Source organism: Pyrus communis, chromosome 2 (genome assembly GCF_963583255.1).
Source record: "Pyrus communis chromosome 2, drPyrComm1.1, whole genome shotgun sequence".
NCBI classification, from domain to species: domain Eukaryota; kingdom Viridiplantae; phylum Streptophyta; class Magnoliopsida; order Rosales; family Rosaceae; genus Pyrus; species Pyrus communis.
Window position 1 is genome coordinate 15,348,411 of NC_084804.1, and position 15,947 is coordinate 15,364,357.

General features: G+C 37.0%; 2 protein-coding genes across 3 annotated transcripts; both read left to right on the plus strand.

The window, feature by feature from the left end:
• The first annotated feature begins 4,028 nt into the window (after positions 1–4,028).
• On the plus strand, positions 4,029–7,176 carry LOC137726565 (probable protein phosphatase 2C 27). Of its 2 annotated transcripts, none has more exons than XM_068465500.1 (5): positions 4,029–4,282; positions 4,751–5,175; positions 5,277–5,471; positions 5,578–5,783; positions 6,401–7,176. In XM_068465500.1, the coding sequence occupies exons 2-5, from the start codon at positions 4,897–4,899 to the stop codon at positions 6,957–6,959; spliced, it is 1,239 nt and encodes a 412-aa protein (XP_068321601.1). In that variant the 5' UTR covers positions 4,029–4,282; positions 4,751–4,896; the 3' UTR covers positions 6,960–7,176. The 2 variants fall into 2 exon arrangements, with proteins under 2 accessions (XP_068321601.1, XP_068321602.1); XM_068465501.1 differs by having other exon boundaries at positions 4,032–4,167.
• Positions 7,177–9,771: 2,595 nt separating this feature from the next.
• Positions 9,772–10,387, plus strand: LOC137726566 (probable protein phosphatase 2C 27). The gene has a single exon (XM_068465502.1). The coding sequence runs from the start codon at positions 9,807–9,809 to the stop codon at positions 10,368–10,370; it is 564 nt and encodes a 187-aa protein (XP_068321603.1). The 5' UTR covers positions 9,772–9,806; the 3' UTR covers positions 10,371–10,387.
• The last annotated feature ends 5,560 nt before the right edge of the window (positions 10,388–15,947 follow it).

Below are 15,947 nucleotides of genomic sequence, written 5' to 3' on the forward strand. Positions count from 1 at the left end.
AAGCTTTCTTTGCTCGCATCCTCGTGAAGGAAGTCATCCATGTCTCGGACTGCTATTCAATTATCTCAATTTAGTTCATCTTATTTTTAATTTGATTGGATGAGTTCCTCCCTGTCCCTTCAATGCCGTTTACCAAATTTACATTGAAACCACAACTTCGCTCGTATAAGAACAATTTGGGAGCTTAATATTGGGGGAATTAGGTAAGAAGTGGATGGTGAATGGAGGAATGAAGTTGGGAACGCTGGATTAGGAGATGAGCGTTGATATCACCCTTTTTAATCCCCTATTAATGGCTCATGTGTTTGCCATGTTATAAATTTGGATGGAAAATTTCAAAATTTAACGACGGTGGTATAAATAAACGTTTTACAGGGGAAATTGGTAAAAATAAAAGTTGAAGGAGGAAATTGGCAGTGGGTTATGAGTTTAAAGGAGCAAATCGACAAATACCTCAATTGTTTTTATAGCATTATGTATCATAGTGTTAACCTTTCTAAAACGCTATTGGCTCTTATTATAACATTTTTTGCATACAAGTATTTACAAGTGACCCAACAGAATATACAACAAAAAAAGATCAACAAACATAAAATCCGAATACATGCACTGAAATCCATTAGTAGTAAAAAAAATATACAAAAAAATAGAGAAAAGTTTAAAATTTATTAATTGAAAGTATAAAAGATTACAAACCTAGCACTCCAAAGGTGGTACTTACAATATTGATTGAAAGTATGAAGGATTACAAACCTAGCACTGTAATAAAGGTGGTACGTATAATTCTTAGAGTTCAAATATAAAAAAAATTAAACAAATAATATAACAATGAAAATTATAGTCCTGAAAACTTAAATCTCGTTTTCATTAATTAAACATTATTTTGTCGAATTCTAATCCAGCTTGTTGATTTGCATGAAGTTTGTACATCTTGTCGTTCTCTTGAATTCATACTCTATAGGCCAAAACTAGCACACCAAGTCAAAGTTACATTAAGTTGAACAACTTGAAAAAACGCTAACATCCACTTTTAGGAGATGACAAAAGTAAACAATCCTTTAACTTATGAGTTACCAATTCTTCAATCATTTCTTTTTTATTAAATGTCACTTCTTTCATTTTAATCTTTATTGTATTAAATAATCCAATTTATTGGCTACATCAGAAAGAGCGTGGTGTAGGAATCATGAGTCATCTCTAAGAGCATCTCCAATAGAAGTAGCAAATGAGTAACAAATTAAATTTGCTATGCAACAGAGGAAGAAATAGTCTCTAAAGTAGCAACCCAATTACTGAATTGAAAAGGTAACTACTAACCTTTTATATTTACAGGGGCATTGCTACTTATTCTAATGGTCTTTACTGTGTCTGTATAGAGGTTTAAAATCATTTGCAATTTGTGTGTATTGTCCCTTGATCAAAAAAATGATCATTAAAGAATATGTACTCATTGTAATAAAATACTCCATCGATTCTGTAAAAAAAATAAAAATAAAAATAAAAATAAAAAAAAGATAAATTTACTAACTCCATTAAAGATACTCTCAAACTCTCCCGCGCACCATGCACCCATTCCCAAGGCTCCTCTGCCTTCAAAAGTAGTCTTTCTCTTTTATTAAGTCTTTTGACAAAACCTCACCACCCAAATAATTTGATGTTCTACGTAGATATCCAATTATCCGATCACATCACGACAAAAACTTTTTATTCAAAGGATGACTTTATTTGAGATTAATTTACTTTTGGGCTTTATAAAGAAACAAAATAATGAATTCAAATAAATTTTCACTTTCAAACAACTTTTGCTCTTTCTGATCCTCTAATATGTTTCCAGCTTACTAATTTCCCGTAATCTAACCCATATATCATGTCAACATTTGCCATTACCATTGACTTAACCTATACTACTCGATTCTATTTAGTGCATGGTAATGCTTTGATCTCCTACTCTCACAATCTCACGTGTGGTCTCGTCATTTCTTGTCAATCTCCTTTTTTTTTTTTAGCGATTTCACCCATTTTATGTTCTTTAGAAAATGAGTTATGTATAAATATATCTCTATTTAAATATAGGATTCACTCTCCCCACAACGTCCAAACTCAAATGCATAGTTCAACCAGACCGAAGACCAAATAGTCCACACAGTTGCTTCAATCACAAACACAAACTGGGGGCTTTTCAGTCTCACAAGGCTTGGAACCACAAGCATTGCTGCAGCCGCACTGAGATACATCCCAAAAGTGTGACAGAAACAGCCCTAGACAGCTCGTGAGGCGGTAACCACCGTGTGGACAGAGTGGAAAGAGGGGAACATGATCGTGGCACGATTAGGGTCTAGTTGGATGAAGGCATATGTTAGAGACCATGTGACAAATGAGAGGAGGAGGGCGGATTGTCCTCCTAGTTTCTGAACCGCCATTCCTCCCTGGACTAATTGGGAACAGGTGTAGCCATAGTAGAATGTAGAGAGGATGGTGCCTCTGCTGGATTGACTCACCAGCTGCATCGGCTGCTGCTGTGTATGCAATTGAGAAGCCTACTCTTTCTACATAGCAAATGCATGTGCTGATGAAACGTTAAAGTTACAATCATATAAAGCTTTGCAAAAATATTCCACATATTATACTCACAAAAAAAATGTGCACAGTTATGAACATTTCTAAGTTTTTTCTAATATAGAAGAAAATCCATGGAAATTGTAAATATGAATCAAAAACCATGTTTTACTTACTAAAAAGAACTTGAAAAAAGGTATGGACACAATTGAATTGATCAAGTTTGAGTAAATGACATATATAGCTCATCAACCCTTGATAAAAAAATGTAACATTTTATTGTGGCATGGATGAATTACCTATATATAATTTAGACAATTTCAAATGTGGAGATTTCATTCATAACGGGTTAGAAATCGCATATAGGTTAGCCACACCTAAAACTTCCAACATGTGAGGATTGAGAAATTTAGATGGACTTTTTTGTCGATGAATTTATCTTGTGTCAATGAAGATATCCAAGAATTTCTTGTGTTGGTGAGTTGTCTCAATCTCCCTTATCAAACACACAATATACTATGAAAATGCCCTTTAATTTCTTGGGCTCATTAATGTGAAAATGAAATTGTGAAAGGCCTTTCTCTTTAATATCTCATGGCAGTGTTATTCATACATTCATTTTTACTTTTCATATATCTCTTTTAATTTTCAACAGTCGGATTGAATGAATTAAAGAAAATCATTATCAAAAAATTAACAAGAGTGTGTGGGAAGAAAAAGTGGATGTGTGAATGGCATTTTCCTATTTATTGTGGTTGAAAGGAAACATGATAATCAAAATCCTAAAAAGTCGTCAGTCAGTACTATGATCTGGAGGTATCCCTATGAGAAGTGAGAGGTTTTACGTTCGAATCTCGTGGATAGCAAATTCGATACCAAATTAGGCTACCCGTTGAACTTCCCTCTCCCTTAATGTAAAAAATATCTTTGTGCTAAAAAAAAAAAAATCCTAAAAAGCCAAAATATAATTAGAGAAATTAAGGTATCTCATCCATGAAAAATGAAATTACAAATAATGTGATGTGTCTGGATGGCATTGGTGTGGAATATTTAGGAATTAGAATATCCACTTTCTGCAAAAACCTATTTTCCAGTTTTACCGCTTTGAAAACATGAATAAAAAGATCGGCGCCGTCAACGACCGTCAACTACCAGTTTTTCCACGTTTGGTGAAAACCGTCAGTCCTCATCTCGCCGTCAATCACCAACTGTTCTAATCCAACGGATGAAAAAACACCCCAGCCGCAATTGTTGAACTCCCACCACGCTCGCTTCCCAACATCCGGTTACCAACCGAAGTATCAAAACCCCACCCCCGCAACGTGTCGGTTTCGCAGCTGTCCGTACCTACGAATCCACCGGGCGACCCGCAATTACCGGTTGAAAAGCACACGTAGCCGGTTGCCCTTTGTTTTCTTCATTCATCAAACTCTTTCAACATCAAATCGTACAAACATATCAAACCAAAAAATCTTTCTAAATAAAAAAATAAAAACCATTTTTCCAATTTTTGAGTTGAAAGCTTCGAGGGTTTTGTGGGCTTGTTTGTTCCCATCAATTTCCAATTTCTCTTTCAGGATCTTTGGAGGTTTTGTCAAGCTAACCATAACAGTACGGCAAGTATTTTTCATCTCATAATCTCATCACCCACCTACTATTTTCTCCAGATTTTATCTTTTTTATGTCTAAAGTTTGAATCTTTATGGTTGAAGAGTTGCAATCTATGGTGTGTGATGGTTATTGGGGGTTTCGAGCAAACAGTTTTGTTAATTTGGGTTTTTTTTTTCTGCTTAAGTTTTTTGCTTGGTCTGTGATGGTTTCTGTATTTGGATTTGACTTTTGTAGTTCTGAATCTACGAGTTATATGATTTGTTTTGTAAAAATAATAGCTTTGGACTTTGTGCTTAACAAAAATAGAATGAAGTCATGATTCTTTTTTTTTTGGTTTTTGTGTTTTATTCCCTGAAATTTGATATGGTTGTGGCTGATTTGGTGGTTTGGTTGAGATATGGATTTGTGGGTAGTCCTGGAAATTTCAAAGTTGTTAGCTTTTTAGGGAGTTTACAGTTTCCAGTACAATTTAGGATTGTAGCTTGTGGTTCAATTGATTGACTGGGCTGTTTGATCTTTTAACTTTTAGCTCAACAAGTTATTGAGAAGTGAGTTGAGAATTTTCTGGTAATTTTCTGCTCAGGTACCCAACAAATAATCTGAAGAAACAACGGAAAGGGAAGACGGATAATTGAAGCTGTTGCGTGGTATTATACTGGGTCTGTTCCTGGTATTGAAAAATTGTTTGCTCGAGAATAGTACGAAGCTCCTGAAGTTCGAACTTGTTCTATGCGAAAAGGAGTGTTTGAAAGGGTATACTTGAGGTCCAGTTATTTATCCGGGGGTGGATTATGTTTTGGGGAGAAAATGGCTGCAGGGACTGATTACCCGCAGGCACTTTCCATGTTGGATGGCAGTTATAGAAAGGAGAACGTTACTGTTACAAGAGACGAGAAATCAAGTACTTTTGAGAACTTGAAGCAACCGAACATTGGCAGACCTCCTCGTCACCTCTCAGCTATTAGGTGTTGCGTGAGCTCTGCCCAGTTGGCTCCTGCAGCTGAAGTGGTGAGATTGACTTCTATCAGTTACAACAATTGCAGTTTTTATCATTCGTTTCATATTCAATGGGCATGAAATTTGATGTTGCCTTTTCACTCCTTTCTTAGGAGTTGGATATTGGGATTGTTAGCTCAAATTCCCCATCAGATAGTAACTCAGCTTTTGTACCTGTTTTTCGCTCTGGAAGCTGCTCGGAGATTGGACCAAAACCATATATGGAGGATGAGCATATTTGTGTCGACAATATTCTTGATCAGCTAGGTGCAACTGCGAACTTCACTTCTCCCGGAGCATTCTATGGGGTGTGTAAAGTTGTGATCATAAACATTAATGCTACTTTCATGTGATTTTTCTGTGTCTACAACTACCTGACGTGCCATTATGTGTCAACCTTTCCTCTTATCACAGGTTTTTGACGGCCATGGTGGTACTGATGCAGCTTCGTTTATCAGAGAGAACATTTTAAGGTTTATAGTTGAGGATCCGCATTTCCCGTTATGTACTAAGAAGGCTATGAAGAGCGCTTTTCTAAATGCTGATGTTGTTTTTGCTGCTACCGGTGGTCTTGATAGTTCCTCTGGTACCACTGCACTTACGGCCCTCATCTCTGGAAGGTGAGACCTACTATTATTCTACTGTGTCTTTTCTAATCTTTTGTTGGTAAAGTGATTTCAAATTGTATTGGCGTAAACACAATCATGCCCTTGCATTTCTGTCTATGATTATATAGTAGTTTTTGTAAGGACTCCTTGTAGCATACAGGAATTTTTTTTTTTTGGGTTGTTGGAAACAAATTTTTGAACAATTGCTAATGAGCAATTTTGGTTAATGTAACATTTGAATTCTATTGTGATCCTTCTATGTTATGAGCTATCTTATTGTGCGAAGTCCACGGGTAAAATTTCATCTTTGCCAACCACACTTCTTTCTGTTGTCATCCATGGTGTTTTTATCCAGGAATACTTTCATAGCTGTACAACTCCTGGAATCAATATAGAGGCTTGTAACATGGTAATAAACATTATAGTTGGAGGAAGTGGGTCACTTTTTAAATGCTTCCATTGTGCAATAGATGTCTGGCTATAACATATAAGTCGTATCCAGGTAAACTTGACAAGTTATTCTGTAAGAAGAATGTATTGAAGGCTTGTAGGATTTGACCAGAGTTTTCTTCCTGTTGTGTCTTTACAAGTGGCATCATTGTGATTTACATATGATTTCTCCTTTTCAGGACGATGCTAATTGCAAATGTTGGAGATTGCCGAGCTGTGCTGGGAAGAAGAGGTAGGGCAATTGAGCTTTCCAAAGACCATAAACCCAATTGTGCCTCCGAAAGAGTGAGAATCGAGAAACTGGGAGGCATGGTGTATGATGGCTACCTCAACGGTCAATTATCTGTGGCACGAGCTCTTGGGGACTGGCACATGAAAGGCTCCAAAGGTTCCTTGTGTCCCTTGAGTGCAGAGCCAGAGCTCGAGGAGACAATTCTGAGCGAGGAAGACGAATTCTTAATCCTAGGCTGTGATGGGTTGTGGGATGTGATGAGCAGCCAGTGTGCAGTCACGATGGCAAGGAAAGAACTAATGATCCACAATGATCCCGAGAGATGCTCAAGAGAGCTGGTTCGGGAGGCACTCAAGCGCAATACATGCGATAACCTGACGGTGGTTGTGGTATGCTTCTCGGCAGATCCACCCCCGTTGCTTGAGATCCCAAAGTTAAAATTCAAGAGGAGTATATCGGCGGAAGGCCTGAATCTTCTGCAGGAGGTACTAGATAGTAAATCATGATCAGATTTGATGATCAATCACAGTTTGTGGATGATATTGAATGATCAGGTTTCTTTTTTCTCTTTTATTTATTTATTTATTCGTAATGCCATCAATCAGCCAATCTTTGCTTGTTTTGATCTGTTTGGGATCGAATTAATTCTGTTGGCTTTTGATTGAAATTTGTTGTACATAATAATATAGTGAATAAATCAGCGCTTCTGTTAAAACAACCAAATTCGACTCGGATCGACTGCTGAGATTCGAAACCGGATAATTACAGCGGAGCGCTCATGTATTCAGTTATAATAACTTGAACGCAAAAGATTCTGACCCGGGAAGGAGACCCAAGATAAGCATTCACAGAGGCCCCATGCTCCCGACGAAGCAGGGTGAATGGGGGTACTGATTACAGAATTTGAACATGAAAATTTCGAATTCGAACATTTTTTTTATTTGAAACGAAAACCGGAATGCATTTAGCGATTCCTACAACTCTAAAATTTCCTATATGCTAAATTATTTCGAACTTACTCTGATAAAAAAAATTTCGAAACGTTCTGATTTCTTATAAGTGTGTACCCAAATTACGTACTTTGATACCTTCTTCAGTATTTTAGTGTTTGTTTCAGATATATCTTGTTCATTGTTTTTATATTAAACGTATTTTTATATATTAAAATGGATAATCATACTAGTATACCACCAAATAAATTGCATGTCATAAAAAGATCGAGAATATTAAAAACTTGTGAAATATCTGAATTTCTGATTCATGTTCCGAAATTTCAGAAGATTGCTCAGCTTACGAAATTTTCGAAAATGTTAATTTGAAAATTATGTTCCGATTAGATCCAATTTTGAAATTTTGGTTCGAATGGAAACCTAGTTTCGATCCGATCATTTTGAAAAGCACTCTTACGAGTCCATGACAGAGGATTTGTGGAGTTTTTTTTTTTTTTAAGGAAAATTAATGAAAAGAGCTTGAAAACTTTGAGTTTTAATGATAATAACAAAATAAAGGGTAAAGTGAATAGTACCAGATTGATTTTTTAGTGTAAAAATATGGTTTTTCGTTAAAATTAACAGTACCGTGAATTTATTGTTAAAACTTACCTTTTTTATTCATGGATACAAGTGTTATCAATACGTGGTCCTGGGACCCAGGGAAAGTTGGAATCATGCTTATAAGGACTCTTCAAAATGTTTGATGTAAAACCCTTCTGTGTCCATCAAATATTCGAAGTAATATATGTTCAACGTATTTTGGCAGAACTCGGCTCTCAATAACACTCGATAGGATTTGATTTTTGTAGTTCTGAATCTATGAGTTATATGATTTGTTTTGTAAAAATAATAGCTTTGGACTTTGTGCTTAACAGAAATAGAATAAAGTCATGATTTTTTTTTTTTTTTTTTTTCGGTTTTTGTGTTTTATACCCTGAATTTTGATAAGGTTGCGACTGATTTGGTGGTTTGGTTGAGATATGGATTTGCGGTTAGTCTGGAAATTTCAAGATTGTATGCTTTTTAGGGAGTTTACAGTTTCCAGTACAATTTAGGATTGTAGCTTGTGGTTTAATTGATTAACTGGGCTGTTTGATCTTCTAACTTTTAGCTCGACAAGTTACTGAGAAGTGAGTTGAAAATTTTCTGGTAATTTTCTGCTCAGGTACCCAACAAATAATCTGAAGAAACAACGGAAAAGGAAGACGGATAATTGAAGCTGTTGCGTGGTATTATACTGGGTTTGTTCCTGGTATTGAAAAATTGTTTGCTCGAGAATAGTACGAAGCTCCTGAAGTGCGAACTTGTTCTATGCGAAAAGGAGTGTTTGAAAGGGTATACTTGAGGTCCAGTTATTTATCCGGTGGTGGATTATGTTTTGGGGAGAAAATGGCTGCAGGGACTGATTACCCGCAGGCACTTTCCATGTTTGATGGCAGTTATGGAAAGGAGAACGTTACTGTTACAAGAGACGAGAAATCAAGTACTTTTGAGAACTTGAAGCAACCGAGCATTGGCAGACCTCCTCGTCACCTCTCAGCTATTAGGTGTTGCGTGAGCTCTGCCCAGTTGGCTCCTGCAGCTGAAGTGGTGAGATTGACTTCTATCTGCTATAACAATTGCAGCTTTTTTTATCGTTCATTTCATATTAAATGGGCATGAAATTTGATGTTGCCCTTTCATTCCTTGGATGTTGGGATTGTTAGCTCAAAGTCTCCATCAGATAGTAACTCAGCTTTTGTACGCGTTTTTCACTCTGGAAGCTGCTCGGAGATTGGACCGAAGCCATATATGGAGGATGGGCATGTTTGTATAGACAATATTCTTGATCATCTAGGTGCAACTGCGAACTTCACTTCTCCTGGAGCATTCTATGTGATTTTTTCTTCTTTTTTTTTTTTTTGGGTTGTTAGAAACAAATTTTTGAACAATTGCTAATGAGTAATTTTGGTTAATGTAACGTTTGAATTCTATTGTGATCCTTCTATGTTATGAGCTATCTTATTATGCGAAGTCCACAGGTAAAATTTCATCTTTGCCAACCACACTTCTTTCTGTTGTCATCCATGGGTCTTTTATCCAGGAATACTTTCATGGCTGCACAACTCCTGGAATCAATATAGAGGCTTGTAACATGGTAATAAACGTTTTAGTTGGAGGCCGTGGGTCACTTTTTAAACACTTCCATTGTGCAATAGATGTCCAGCTATAACATATAAGTCGTATCCAGGTAAACTCGGCAAGTTATTCTGCAAGACGAATGTATTGAAGGCTTGTAGTATTTGACCAGAGTTTTCTTCCTGTTGTGTCTTTACAAGTGGCATCGTTGTGATTTACATATGATTTCTCCTTTTCAGGACGATGCTAATTGCGAATGCTGGAGATTGCCGAGCTGTGCAGGGAAGAAGAGGTAGGGCAATTGAGCTTTCCAAAGACCATAAACCCAATTGTGCCTCCGAAAGAGTGAGAATCGAGAAACTGGGAGGCGTGGTGTATGATGGCTACCTCAACGGTCAATTATCGGTAGCACGAGCTCTTGGGGACTGGCACAAGAAAGACATGAAAGGCTCCAAAGGTTCCTTGTGTCCCTTGAGTGCATTGCCAGAGCTCGAGGAGACAATTCTGAGCGAGGAAGACGAATTCTTAATCCTAGGCTGTGACGGGCTGTGGGATACGATGAGCAGCCAGTGTGCAGTCACAATGGCAAGGAAAGAACTAATGATCCACAATGATCCCGAGAGATGCTCAAGAGAGCTGGTTCGGGAGGCACTCAAGCGCAATTCGTGTAATAACCTGACGGTGGTTGTGGTATGCTTCTCGGCAGATCCACCCCCATTGCTTGAGATCCCAAAGTTAAAATTCAAGAGGAGTATGTCGGCGGAAGGCCTGAATCTTCTGCAGGAGGTACTAGATAGTAAATCATGATCAGGTTCGATGATCAATCACAGTTTGTGGACGATATTGAATGATCAGGTTTCTTTTTTCTCTTTTATTTATTTATTCGTAATGCCATCAATCAGCCAATCTTTGCTTGTTTTGATCTGTCTTGGGATCGAATTAATTCTGTTGGCTTTTGATTGAAATTTGTTGTACATAATAATATAGAATAAATCAGCTCTTTGTTTTTTTCTTCGATTTTTTGGTCTTTCTCATATCTCTAAATGAAAAATAAATGCATCATCAAATCACAAATTGCGACTCGGATCGTCTGCTGAGATTCAAAACCGGATAATTACAGCGGAGCTCTCCTGTATTCAGTTATAATAACTGGAACGCGAAAGATTCTGACCCGGGAAGGAGACTCAAGATAAGCATTCAGAGAGACCCCTTGCTCCCGACGAAGCAGGGTGCAGGTTGGAATGGGTTACTGATTACAGAATTTGAACACGAAAACTTCGAATTCGAATATTTTTATTGCAACGAAAACCGGAACGCACTTAGCGAATCCTACAACTCTAAAATTTCCTAATGCTAAATTGTTTCGAACTGATTCCGATAAAAAAAAACTTTCGAAACATTCTGATTTCTTATAATTGTGTACCCAAATTACGTACTTTGTTACCAACTTTTGTATTTTAGTGTTTGCTTTAAATATATCTTGTTCGTTGTTTTATATTAAACGTACTTTTATATATTAAAATGGATAATCATACTAGTATACCACCAAATAAATTACATGTAATAAAAAGATGGATAATATTTAAAAACTTGTGAAATATCTGAATTTCTGAATTAAGTTCCGAAATTTTAGAAGATTACTCAGCTTACTAAATTTTCGAAAATGTTAATTTGAAAATTGTGTTCCGATCCAATCCAATTTTGAAATCTCGGATCGAATGGAAACCTAGTTTCGATCCGATCCTTTTGAAAAACACTCTTATGAGTCTGACGAAGGATTTGTGGAGTTTTTTATTCATGGATCAAGGTTCTAAAAAATATTAAACGCTAGTCAGGCGGCTAAGCGGGGTCTAAGCGAGCGCCTAGGCGGATTTAGGTAAATTTCTTGTATATCTTGTAAATAAGTGTATACTGACACTTACAAAAAAATTATACTTGTATGAAATCCTTGAATAAGATACTAAAAGAATAATAAAATGCGTATCTAACAAGTCCAAAAAATCAATAGCGCTTGATACTATGAACCGATAGCCTAACGATCTATGTTTTTTTAATGAGAAAAAAATTAATAGCACTTGATGCTATGGATGAACTGATAGCCTTTTTACTTTAAGAAAAGTCAAGATGCTAGTTGTCCAAACTTGAATGGACAGAAACAAAAAAAAATAAAAAAATTTAAATAGTTTAAAAGTGATCACGTGGGTGTTGAAGGAAGAGAGAGAAACTAACTTTCTCTCATCTTCTTCCTCTTCGCAAGAGCACAGACAAGAAGCATGAAGTCCAGAAACTGAAAAACTAGAACACAAACTAGAAGCATTCATCCTTTCTCAAGTTCGAACACAGAAAAAATTGAAATTCCCAGACCGCCTAGGCCACCCAGATGCCCGCCTAGGCCACTCAGGCCGCCTCGACGCTCGCGTAATCCCTGTAACGATTTTGCATTAATCCCGACAGTTGGCCACCGCCTAGCGCCTAGGCGCCCCCTAGACCGATTTTTAGAACACTGTCATCGATACAAGAGGTATCAATACGTGGTCCTGGGACCCACGGAAACTTGGAATCATGCTTATAAGGACTCCTCAAAATGTTTGATGTAAAGCCCTTTTGTGTCCATCAAATATTCAATGTAATATATGTTCAACGTATTTTGGCAGAACTCAGGTCTCAATAACACTCGATAAGGGCATTTGAGAGCACTTAATAAATTACTTTGTTACCTCAAAATGTACGCAACATGATTTGTCATACGACAACAATTCCTTAATTGATAAAATGTTTGCGCATTTGTTGAACTTAAAAACTACTTAGCCTATATGGTACATAGGCCGAATAGCTAATAAGCTAACAACGTCATTCGGTTGAATGCAGAGCGTACTAACTCATCGGCCGAGCTTGGCCGAGGAGCAAAACGAATGTTGATGTGGTGTTGGGCGCACTAATTACTTCTGAATCTTGCGACTGCAGTCGAAGAAGGAACACGTCTCGACCTTCGGGTTCTAGAGCTTGAAGACAAAGCTGCTAGTTCTGCGAAGTTCAAAATCAGATTCGGCCTTCAGTGTGCCGAATGTCCTAATCTGATAACACCTCACTTCGTCGAGAAGCCTGATAAGATGACCTCTTCTAAACTAAAGATGTGTTGGCTATAAAAGAGTAAAATAAAAATCTCAAGATGTTTAAGAAGTTTCGCATAAAAGAGAGTTTGTGCATAAGAGCAACTCTATTGTAGGAATGGGCAACTGCTTATTGAATCCCCTTCAGTGAACAGTAATTGTCTTTTGCATCTCCACCCCTAAACTGAATAGTCATGGCAATATGCAATAAAATATTAGAAATTTTTTTATTTTATAGAATAGTACAAAATAATTTTATTTGTAATTTCGGATAAGATTTTAATCGTTCTCGTTACGCCACATTTCATTATCCGAAAAGACAATTTTTGGTGATAGATTTTGATAAGATTTTTATCCAATGTCGTCGCGCCAAGTGTTGTTACCTTTTTATAATCATTGAGGATAGATTTCCAATAAGATTTTTAACCAATCATGTCGCGCCACGTTTCACAATCTGTTTACAATATTTGAGAATAAATTTCTATCAGATTTTTAACGAATGACGGCGTGCCACGTGGCATTGTCTACAACCTAATCCTTTATTTTTCCTCCATATAACCCACCATCCATCCTAAGAAATCACACACCAAAATCAAAATCTTTATCCTTATTCATAGTTTCTGCTTTCTTCTTACAATGTCTTCTTCAAGTTTGTTGTGGGAAATCGATGAGCAAGAGAGATAATTGTTTAAGCAAGGGGAAGAAATGTTCAATCTCCAGGGGGCGAAAATGAGATGGAAGAGGATGAGGATGAGGAGCGTAAAAGGAGAGATGACGAAGCAAGAAGCCCAAGAGCCTCACATTCTCGTTGAGTCATCCAAGTTGTGGCTCAGATCTCCAGGCTCAGCCGTTCCGCAAACATTGATTGAAGCAGGCAACAATGAGGTAATGATCTCTTGACGATTATTTTTTTCTGTAACAGTGCATTCCCTATGTCACGCCCCGATCCCAACATACGTCCAGGATCGACACGTGACGTCACCTAAATACTCGTATATCTCATATACCCCGTCTCTGGGATATGGCAAATCACAATTCGAGAATCAAATTGCAAATAATTTTCTCATATACTTTATGGCTGCATCTAACCTCCTCGTTAGACTGCCTACGTACTGTCAATAGGGATCAAGCCATTCATAGTTCACTATTCACAAAATCAGACGTTTCTCCCATTGAGTTCAAGCAGAAAAACATAACATTCCTTAAACATTTATTATAACTTGACAGCATGAAATTCCTGGGCTCAGGCTACATAACAAACCCTCATGAAATCATGATTTCTCTTCCATCCAACATATAAATCATTATGTCTCATCATGATAGCACAATTCACAACATACATCATATTTAAGAACCGACGAAACACAAAACCATTCTCTAGCCACATTAATTAATTAATTTGATCAAAGTAATAACAATCATTCTCATATCTTCTAAATTCATACCTTATGAAATCATAATCGAATCGTAGAAAATCCTGAAGGAGTCACCCATACGTCCAACATCTTTTCTAACTCAATTCACAAGATTCTCGAAACCATTGACACAAATATATATATATATATAACTAAGGCTAGAGTGACACAGTTAGGCCAAGCCTACTTCTCCAAATAATGGGATTTCAGACCACTCTACAAAATCCAACAAGCTTGGGTTCCGAACCACTCAAAGGAACAAAACCAAATATGATCGCCTAAAAATGTACCATGTACAACTAGTCATCATCACCTCTAGAATGCGTATGGTCCCCCATCACAGATATACCAAACATGATCACCCATGAATACATACGGTGCCCCCATTGCGGATATACCAAGCAGGACCATTCATGTACCACAACTACGTGGTGCAATCTCATCATCACACATTAAACATAATTATACGCACACATGCTATCGATTCCACATATCAACCAGCATCAAGTCAGATGGAGCACAACACAAGGAATCCCTTAATTACTATTTCTACTAAAAATCTAATAAAGTACCTAACTCATCTCTTGACTTCCATTTCCATCTCATGCTAGGTAGTAATGCCAAGTTCAAATAGGTATTCAGCTGGCAAGCATAACCAAATAATTATCAAACAATATTTAGATCCCATAATTGTCATAACATTCATCATAATTATCATTCACATTATTAAAAAGATAATTAAACACATATATATCACAAACATCATCAGTACACAAGCCAAATCATAGTTAATCAGCATAGGTCTATGGCTAAATATATAAAATTCACATTTCAATAGAAATCATAATTATAAGACCAATTCATATTCACAAATGATACTAATATAAGAAATTAAGATAATAATCCCTAAACCATATCTACAATAGCATACTAAAATTTGGTGTCAATTCAATGGTAAGATCGTCAATTGTTACAATATTCAAGTAGCGGACCTTATCAAAAATAAACTCAACCAACAGTATTTCATAAATCGAATGTTACATATAGGAAAATTCGACTTTTTCCAAAAATTCTCAAATTTTACAAGAATGAAGATCTCAACAAGTAGATTAAACTTTATACCTGCGGTCAAGGCCAATTTGACCGAAAAACACCCCAAACTGGCCACGAACCTCCGGAACCCTAAGGTAGGTGTTCTTCAATTCGACTTCCTTGGTGTCCTAACGCCCCTACAACCTATTGGGTCTTGTTCTTGGGTTCAAGGGGAGTTGACTAAGGGTGGTGGTGGGTGGTGAAACTCACCGGAACGGCAGAATTGCCGTCAAAGCTCCATGGGTCACCCCACGGTTTTTACACGGTTTTGGACCTAAAAACCCTCAACTTGGGGTGGAAGATGGGAGATGGTGGAAGAGGTTGCAGGTGATGGATAGTTGAATTTTACCTAAAAAAATGGTGGAAGTGGCCGAAAACCACTTCGGGTTGGCGCGTGTAAATGGATCCACGGGAATGGAGGGGAAAATATCCTTTTTTTTTTTTTTTTCCCTCTTGGTCCTTCTTTTCTTCCTTAAGTGATTGGGCCAAAAGCCAAGCCTTACATTCGTTCCCCTTCCCACCTAGTGGGAGTTTTAAAGAAAATTAAAGTCTATAGTTTAGAAACACCACTTCAGATGTCCATAACTATACCGTTATAACCCAGACTCGCAAATAGCTTTCGTCGCCTATGCGCTCGTGGCTTCGAGACCTATTCGAAAACATTACTTGTGACCTCAAAAGGTCAACGAGTAAATAATAATTTTCCAAACTTCACTCTTCGTAACTAATTTAATTGAAATCTAATTTCAAATAAATTAATATAAATT